Source organism: Temnothorax longispinosus, chromosome 1, assembly GCF_030848805.1.
Source record: "Temnothorax longispinosus isolate EJ_2023e chromosome 1, Tlon_JGU_v1, whole genome shotgun sequence".
Classification (NCBI taxonomy): Eukaryota; Metazoa; Arthropoda; class Insecta; order Hymenoptera; family Formicidae; genus Temnothorax; species Temnothorax longispinosus.
In genome coordinates, this window is record NC_092358.1 from 17,194,082 (window position 1) to 17,204,162 (window position 10,081).

The 10,081-nt window shown below is 35.9% G+C and overlaps 1 protein-coding gene and 1 pseudogene across 3 annotated transcripts; both read left to right on the forward strand.

Moving 5' to 3' along the window:
• The first annotated feature begins 1,658 nt into the window (after window positions 1–1,658).
• LOC139812527 (uncharacterized) lies at window positions 1,659–7,624 on the forward strand. 3 transcript variants are annotated; one of them, XM_071777399.1, is made up of 3 exons: window positions 1,659–2,732; window positions 3,459–3,867; window positions 7,364–7,624. In XM_071777399.1, exons 1-3 carry the CDS (start codon window positions 2,574–2,576, stop codon window positions 7,378–7,380), a joined length of 585 nt encoding a protein of 194 aa, XP_071633500.1. In that variant the 5' UTR covers window positions 1,659–2,573; the 3' UTR covers window positions 7,381–7,624. The 3 variants fall into 3 exon arrangements, with proteins under 3 accessions (XP_071633500.1, XP_071633483.1, XP_071633490.1); XM_071777382.1 differs by having other exon boundaries at window positions 1,660–3,867; XM_071777389.1 differs by having other exon boundaries at window positions 1,662–3,709.
• Window positions 7,625–7,745: 121 nt separating this feature from the next.
• On the forward strand, window positions 7,746–9,639 carry LOC139812546 (uncharacterized; annotated as a pseudogene).
• The last annotated feature ends 442 nt before the right edge of the window (window positions 9,640–10,081 follow it).

Consider the following 10,081-nt stretch of genomic DNA (forward strand, 5'->3'; position numbering starts at 1 on the left):
CGTTGCTGACGAGCAAAACGAGAGAATTCTCAGCAAATAAGAACGTTCGTTTGATAAATGCTGTTAGAAGGAGATAGATGTCTTGAGAGATAGAAATAGAGGCAACAGTGACAATAAGAGAATTAGAGATAGATGTATAAAGAGATAGATGTGTGAGATAGAAAGAGATAGATGTGTGAGATAGAAAGAGATAGATATATGCCGCTTGGTAACAAGCTGGCGGGAAAAGCGATGTGCCTGTGCAAGTCCGATCGTGAACGGCGAGAGTCATTTCTTTGGCGCGCGAAAGTCCGATCGTGAAAAGTGAGTCATTATTTTGGCGCGAGGGACGCGTTGCCGGGCACGCGCTGACGCATGATCGATTTGAAAAACATAGCATCGATGCGACGCCATAACACATATATATATATATATATATATATACAGGCATGTGTATGGAATTAATTTTCAAAATCGACATGTATCGGGTCGGTAATTGAGCATGACTAGCTGTGCGGTGTAGCTTGATTACTGTACAGGGAGGCCGCGTAAATTTGTATGGGCCCCGTGCGCGTGCGTGATCAACCCGAGCTCCCATAGATCTTTTCAGCAGTGCTGGAGATCGTAACGGACAGTGGTGTGCGCGTGCGGATAGCCCTGCAGAGGCGCGTGGTTTTCTCGCTTTGGGGTTATTGTGAATTGCAGTGCGTTCTATATAGCCTCATAAGCATTAAATTTTTATCGCTGAAAGAGATTAAGTGAATAGAATTAAGTGATAGAAATTGTAAATTATTATCGGTCAATATGAATGTTAGTTTATCTTGTCAAAAGAGGAATGCTAATGTTCAATTGATATTTGAATCCCGATTTAGATGGAAGAAGATAAGACGAAAAATGTTCCGATAGATGAGGAAGAAAACCAGGATTCACTGGTTGACTACGATAGTGACAGCAGCGTGGTCACAGTGGTAGAGAGAGAGAGAGAGGTAGTGATAAAACATTAAATAAAGATGCCCGGGAAAAAATATTCATATCTGATCATATATGATCATATATGAATGGCCATATATGGTCAGATATGGAAATTGGCCAGATCTGAGGATATATGATCTGGTATTATTGTATATGTTAATATCTGATCAGGTATGATCAGGTACGAACTATATATTTATCAGGTATGAACATATATATTTAAGTAAGTTTCAGAAAATTGTTATATATTTTCAAAAGTTATTTTTTAAGAGTGTGCAACTTTATTATAAAAGTAGACTCTACGATACAACTAATACAAAAATTGTGCCGCTCTATAGTGCGAGACAGTGTCGTGTCTTTTGATACCGTTCTTATAACACTGTTTGTCAAATTTTAAATACGAGAAACAGATCCCATCGAATGCCATCTATTGAATACTTTGAGATGCAATATCTGATCTGATCATATATAATATTATATGACTATATAGGTTCATACATGATTATATATGCTCTATATATGGGTATGTAAAACTTATATCTGTTCATATCTCATTTATACATGTTCATATACTGTCAAATATGAATATTTTTCCTGGACATTTTGTTCGCGGATATAAAAGTCCGGGAAAAATATTCATATCTGACAGTATATGAACATATATAAATGAGATATGAACAGATATAAGTTTTACATGCCCATGTATAGAGCATATATATAATCATATATGGTTATCTATCGCCATATATGATCAGATCGTGCATTATACATGACACAAGATCTGATCATATATGGCGATAGATAACCATATATGATTATATATGCTCTATACATGGGCATGTAAAACTTATATCTGTTCATATCTCATTTATATATGTTCATATACTGTCAGATATGAATATTTTTCCCGGACATTTTATATCATTATATCCCAATCTGGTCATATATAGACAGATCTGATCATGTTTCATATCATTTCCGGCCGTATATGAACATATACAATCATATACAGCATCGCGTCTTGTCATATATGATCATATACAGTGCCGATACAGTTATGTATGGCCATACATAATTATATCTGATAATACATGGCCGAACATTCTTTATATACGACCATGTAAGGCCAGATACGATTATGTATAGTGTCATATCTGGCTACACATAATAATATGTCTGACCATATATGAACTTATATGATCAGATCTTGTGTCATGTATAATGTACGATCTGATCATATATAGCGATATATAACCATATATGATTATATATGCTTTAGATATGGGCATATAAAACTTATATCTGTTCATATCTCATTTATATATGTTCATATATGTTCATATCTCATTTATATATGTTCATATACCGTCAGATATGAATATTTTTTCCCGGGTGAAGGTAAGAGAGTATTTTTTTTTAAATAAAACAATCAAGAAGGATAATATACTTGTGTATTCAGAGATAGAGTAATTTAAAAATTTTGTTTAGAAGAAAAAGAGAACAAGAAAGAGACTGAAGCAAAGGGTGCAATCCCGAAACGTGGCAAACCAAAAATAATAGAAAACATAGATGTAAATAGAGAATGGGCTGAAAATCGTCCTGTACTACCTATAGGGACAAAGATGCTTTACGAGAAACAAGAAAAGATGGTTGAGAAAATGGAATCGGTAATGAAGATGTTGGACAAGGTTATGACCCAAGCAACCTCCATGATGGAAAACATGGTAGAAGTCGCCCACGTAAATTTAGAGAAAGAGAAACTAAAGATTAGACGTTTAGAGGTAAATAAACAGAATACACAAAGTAAAGTAGAAAACGGTATACAAACGGTTAAAGAATCAGAAGTAGAGCCTAAAAAGAAAAAGTTAGATGAAACAGTCTGTTCAGTCGAGAAAAATAGAAGTTTAGAGACAATTAAGAGTGCTTTAGAGATAGAATTAAACAGTCAAAGGTTGCATATTAGAAGAGAATATAAGCTGACGCAAAAATCCAATTTTGATCTTTGGATGGATTATTTAAAATCCGAATTAATGAATAATGAGTTATTAGATGTAATAGATTCAAACATTGATAGTCCAGAAAATCTTTCCGAATTAAAAGTTGCTAAGAGAAAAAGTCTAGTTAGAGATATAATAATCAATCATTTAGATGAAAATTATCATAAAAGGATTTTACATGAAAAAGATCCAAAAGAAATTTTGAAGAAATTAAGAAGTTATAAAAAGAGTGAAGTAAACGTTACTCATACATCGGTACGAACTAAACTCTATCAAATTAAAATGAGAAAAGACGAAAAAGTAAGTGATTTTTGCGAACGCTTTGATTCAATAATTAGAGAATATGAATCATGTGAAGATGCGGTACCCCTCACAGAACAAGAAATGAGATCTGCATTGTATCAAGCTGTGTCAATTAATGTGCCGGAACTGAGGAATGTAGATTTAATTAGAAGACAAACTAATCTTAAAGAAATGAATGTAGATGAAATAAAATCTTTCATGATGCAGTTAGAGGCAGAGACTAAGAGTGAAGTTAGAGAGAAGCTAGAGAAACCAGAGGTTAGAGTGCAGAGGGCTACCACAGAAGAGCACAAAGAAGTAAAGTGCTACCGATGCAACAAATTGGGTCACATGGCGAAGGACTGCCCACTAGCGGGATCAGAGGCCTGGTTCTGTTATTACTGCCAGGAGATTAGAGGACACAAGGGTGATAGCTGTCCTAATGCCGGAGCCCAGACGAACAGATTTAGAGGAAAAAGGTATACAAATAAAACCGTTAATAAAAATATAAAGAAAAAGGGTAGATTTGCGCAAAGAGGAACAAGAAGAGTAGATAATAAAGGGAAAGTAACCAAAATACAACCAGCCAAGAAAACTATACCATCGCAAACAGCAATTGAAGGAAAACCAAAAGAAGGTAAATTATGCATGGCTAAAGTAATAGAAGATAGAGATAGTTCAAAAGAATTAGTCAATTTTATTGTAGATTCGGGTGCAACAGATCACATTGTGAATAAGAATATAATTTTGTCAAACTTTGAAAAATGTAATAATAGAGTTATTAAATGTGCCAATAAGAATGAGCTTGCAGACATTTCAATAGATGGTAAAGGAGATCTTTTGTTGTTAACAAATGAGAAAGAAAAGAAAGTAATTAAATTAACAAATGTAATTGCAACGAAGGAAGTATCCGAAAATTTACTATCTTTAAGAAAGCTGGCTGATGCAGGGTTCAGTATTTATTTAGATGATAAAGTGTTTAAAGTTCACAATAAACTAACAAATAAAATTGTTTTCGAAGGAATTTATGAGAAACCAAATTGGATTATGCAATTTGAGGTTAAAAACAATAATATAGAGGACAATGAAAGTATAGAATGTGCTGTGTATAGATGTAGAGCAGAAATTGTTCCACATTGTGAGTTTCCTGAACAATCGCAAGCAAACATTCAGACCAGTGAATTATCAATTTCGGAGGGAGAATTAGACGAAAGAGACAATGTTGGCTCTGCGATTGGGAGGGAGAATGAAGGAGAACTCACAAATGTGAACGAAAATATAGAACACAATAATGCTGAACTCGATCAAGTCATTAAGTTAGAAGATATACAAACATTAGAGAATATAGAAGAAATGTGTGAAAGCTCAGTAATTGAAAAAGTAAAGAAATTAGAGAAAATAAATGAGGCGATGTTATGGCATGTTAGATTAGGTCATGCGTCGTTAAACTATTTAAGACAGCTACAAAAAGTAGAAAAGAGATTAGAGACAGTTAAGTTTGATAACTCCATATTAGAGTGTGAAGTCTGTATAATGGCAAAGGTGGCAAAATTGCCGTTTAAAGAAAACAGAAATAGAGCACAGAGACCACTACAAGTGATACATACGGATATCATGGGTCCAATAAAACCTACATCTTATCCAGGAAGAAAGAGGTTTATAATAACCTTTATAGACGATTATTCTAGATTAGCGAAAGCTTACTCCTTGAAGACGAAAGATGAATCGGGAGAGGCTCTAGAGAAATACCTAATATCCGCCAGAAATCTACTAGGAAAAGAAGAAAAGCTATGCTATGTAAAATCAGATCAAGGCAAGGAATTTACGGGAGGTGCTTTTAAAGAAGTGTTAAAAAGAGAAAATATAGAAGCCATATATGCACCACCGTACACTCCGGAACATAATGGAGTTGCAGAAAGGTTCAACAGAACGATGCAAGAGAAAATAAGAACATATATGTTCGACTCGGGATTACCAAAGAGTATGTGGGAGTTGGCAGTTGACGCTGCTGTGCATGCGTACAACAGATCTCCACATAAGACTATAGAGTATGAGATCCCCTTAAAGAAGTTCTCATCAGAAACAAGTTGTCATTTCGAGCAAATAAAGAGATTTGGATGCATTGGATATGCAAGAGTACCAAAGCCTACGTCGAAATTTGACAAGAGAGCTATTAGAGGTGTGTTGGTAGGATATACTGACACTGGATATATACTCTGGCATCCAAGCACAAGAAAATTTATAGAGTCCCGACACATTAGATTTAATGAAAAGATAACATATAAAAATGTATATCAAAACAGTCAAATAGAAGAAGAAAAAGACTTAGATGAAAATTGGATGAAAGAATTTGTAGAGGATGAGGAAAAGGGAGAACAAAAACTAGAGATTCCTGAGAAAAGGAAAAGAGGTAGACCGAGAAAACAAACAACACAACTAGACGAACAGAAGCAGAAGGACGCACGAAAGGAAAGTGAAGCTCCAATGACTAGAAGTAAAACTAAAAGAAAACTAGAAGATAATGGAGACACTGATGTGCGGAGAAAAATAGAAGATGTTAGCTTTGCTAATTATATTAATGTGAAAAACATTCAACGGAATATAGAGAATGAAGATGAATTACATCAATGCCTTATGGCATCGTTAAATAGAGAGCCTGTTACTTATGAAGAAGCTATATCAAGTAACGAAAGAGAGAATTGGAAAATTGCAGTCAAAGAGGAACTTGAATCTATGTATGCTAATCAAGTGTGGGAACTTGTCGATAGACCATTAGAGAAATTAGATGGAAGACGACCTAATATAATAGATTCAAGATGGGTATTTAAGAGGAAATTAGAAGCAGATGGATCAACCAGATATAAAGCGAGACTGGTGATAAGAGGATGTAAAGACAAAAATGTGTATGATCTAAAAGAGACATATGCACCGGTTTCAAGACTGTCACTGGTTAGATCTATATTAGCAATAATAAATAAATATAACTTATACGCTAGTCAGCTAGATGTTAAGACTGCGTTTTTAAATGGAGTTCTAGAAGAAAAAGATGAAATATATATGGAAATTCCAGAGGGAGTAGAACTGGATGAAAACACCAAGAAGACTAAGGTGTGTAGATTGAATAGAGCTTTATACGGATTGAAGATAAGTCCGAAAAGATGGAATAAGAGATTTTCAGAAGAGGCTAAGAAACTTGGATTAGAGAACGACCTACATGAGCCATGCCTGTTCACGTGGAGGAAAGAAGGCAAAATAGTGATCGTATTACTTTATGTAGATGATATGTTGGTTGCAAGTAATGATCAGAAAATTAGAAGAAAAGAGTATTAGAGAAGAAACTAAAAGAGTACCTTATAGAGAAGCTATAGGAAGCTTAATGTATCTGGCAAATGCTACACGACCTGATATAGCCTTTGCAGTAAACTATTTAGCAAGAAGACAATTAGAGCCCACGGAAGAAGACTGGCAAGATGTAAAAAGAGTCTTCAGATATCTTAGAGGAACTGCAAATAGAGGATTGATGTTTAAAGGTAAAACAGATGAGTTAGAGTCGCTGACAGACGCTAGTTTCAGAGATTGCATTGATTCTACATCCACTGGAGGATATATAATCAAAATATTTGGAGATGTGATAGCATGGAGAAGTCATAAACAGACATATGTCACACTCTCTACCTGTCAAGCAGAGTATCTAGCAATGAGTGAGGCCTGTCAAGAAGTAATCTCATTAGACAAGTCGCTCAGATATGTTGTTGGAAAAACATTCTTGCCTGCAACAATCTGGTGTGATAACAGAGCAGCAGGAAACTGCACTAAGAAGGATGGAAGTCACAAACTTAAAATGTTTGATGATAACTTAGAAGAAATAAAAAAAAAAAAAACTTAGAAGAAAGAGAAGAAACTGGAAACAGAAAACATATGGCTGGCACTCATGGAGACTTTATCAAGCAGTGTGTTGATCAAGGGAAGGTGAAAGTCGAATGGATTGAGACCAAAGAGAACTTGGCAGACATTATGACAAAACCTTTACCTTTAGAAGCATTTGCATATCTAAGAGACAATATAATGAATGTAGAGTTTGAACAGAGTTAGAGATCAATTTTACTTGATAACTGATTTTTGATATGTTACAGATAAAGAAGAAAATTAGACGAACACGGATCGCTCGCACAAAGGGAGGGAGTATGAGAAGCTGGGCTTTGAACGAGCGATGTGCTCCCGCCCTTCTAGAGGGCAGCTCCCGTGTGGCGCGAGCCTCGGGGCGCCACGCTTACGTGCGGTCATTGTCTGCGTTGCGGTCGTCTCGGTCGTGTACAGAAGAGCTCGTAGTGTCGTAGAGTCAAGACGTGTTTAAGTGTACAGAGGACAAATATATATATAGAGTATTCGAGAAATCCTTGTGTTTTCCTGTTCACCCCGCCAAGCATACAGTCGCCGTTACCGAATAGCCTACACGAACACGCATCGGTCGCGTGCCGCTTCAGTGTACTTTTGCATAGTGAACACAACTTATTGAAATTATATATATATCTAACATTTTTAAAAACACTTAAAAATAAGAAAGACTCTATTTTTATAATCGACAACGTTTGGCTAGTGTCGTGACAATTAGACCATTGGTTTTGGTCGGATTAATCGTCAAGACTTTTTCGACCATAGATTTTGGTCTTTCTACATTGATATAATCTTTGATACTTACATATAAGCATCTCATTTTTATTAAATTAAATTATTAAATTTAGGGGACTTGGTTAGCGGATGTGGACGAGTGAGTGTCTGAGAGTGTTGTATGTGTGCGATAATTCTAGCGAATATTTAAAGTAGGTGATAGTTTGTTAAGGTGCCGGGGGGCAGGAGAGGGCGAGTTGAGAGGGGTGAAAGCGGCGTAATTGAGGGGAAGACGTATTGTGATTTTTAGTTTATATAAGCCGCGCAAATTTTATACTCGATTCCCCTAGTGAATAGATGGCGTTACGCCAGAGCTTAAGGGTGGCACTACCGATTCCGGATTCTGTCTGTTGTTAGCCAGATCTGTTATGGCGACCAAAATGTACAGAAGTCGAGAATAAAGACGATATATAATAAAGTCTCATCTAATATTCTTGGTTCCATCACAACAATATTGGCGACGAGGAAAACAATTCGTCTACATAACGTATCATAAAGATAATAGAAAACAGATCTCAAAATGGACGCAACACAGTTTCAACACATAATCAACGTAATGAATCAAAACCAACAGCAGTTGATTAATCAATTAGTGCCTCAACAAGAAAGGAGTCGACAACAAGCAATTCAACCTGCAATCAACGCCGCTCTTCTACCAGCATTTGAAAATTTCGACGCCAAGAAAGAAAGCTTCAAGTATTACCGTCAACGATTTGAAAATTACTTACAAATGAAAGGTATTTCTACAGATAAGGTACTCTGTGCAAAAATGCTTCTTAATTATATCGGTGCGACACATTATAATACACTAGCAGCATTGGTTGCACCTCAAACACCTACTATGCTAGAATACAATAATATAATAGAAGTTCTAGAAAAGCATTTATGTCCCAGGAAGAATATTTTGGTTGCACAGCATCGATTTCTTTCAATTTATTAAAATAAAAATCAATCCTTGGCTGAATATATAGCTCTTCTGCGTCAAGACATCGGTGACTGCGACTTTGTCTCACCATGTCAATGTAGAATCTCGATTGTAGAAATTTTTCTACGTGCTCAATTTATCAGAGGTATAAGGGATAACGCCATCCGTGAACAGTTGCTTCAATCTGATGCTCCTACATTCAAAGATATCGTAGAAAAAGCCCTTGCATTAGAAGCGTCGAAAATCGACAGTCGTGAACTGGCAAAGAATCAACCGTCTTCAAATTCAAACCGCGCTGAAGATGTTAATAAAGTAACAAAGCAACAGCGAAAGTCTAGACGTGATAATGCAACATCGAATCAAAGGAACTATTCAAAGAGTCCCTATAGGCAAAAGAATTATCGACCCAGATCTAAATCAAAAATTGATTACAGGCAACTTGGCATTGAAGGACTATGTCTACGCTGTGGAAACAATAATCATATTGCAAGGAATTGTCGAATAAAAGCATCTCTAAAATGTACTGCATGTGATAAAACCGGTCATCTTTCTAAAGTATGTATACGTTCACTCCTTAATAGTAATAATAATACAAATAAAGCTATAGATAATACGGAATCAACTAATGATGTATCAACCTATGGAATCAACCATATTGTCGACATCTTCGGAAGCCAACGTACAGAGCCCAGTAATTCCAAGAAATATTTTGCCACAGTCGCTATTGAAGGACGTCCACAGGTTTTTGAAGTCGACTCCGGAGCAGGATTTACGTTACTTCCGCGAAAAGATTTTGAAAAGCTTAAATTAAATACTAAACCTCAAAAATCAAATATTGCCTTTCGATCATATACACAGAACGTGTTTCTTCCAGATGGAGAAATTGAAGTTGAAGTTCGATATAAAAATAAAGTATCACGTGAGAAAATGTACATTGTTCCGGATAAACTGTCACCGCTTCTAGGACGAACGTGGATTCGCCATCTAGGTATCAATCTCCAGGAAATCGATAAAGAAGTAGGGATAACTAGCATCGATAGGCCTCAAATTCAAACAATCAACAACATCGAAGAAATCATTAATCAATTTCCTGAAATTTTTGAAGAAAGGATAGGCTGTGTACCAGATTTTAAAGTTTCACTCCAATTACGGGAAGGAACAAAACCTGTTTTCCACAAGGCAAGAGAAGTACCCTACGCATTACGGGAAAAAGTTGAAAAAGAGCTTGACAATCTCGAAGCGGCTGGCATTATAACAA

Coding starts and splice junctions, on each gene's coding strand:
- LOC139812527 (XM_071777382.1), top strand. CDS start 2,574: ATGCTTTACGAGAAACAAGAAAAGATGGTTGAGAAAATGGAATCGGTA.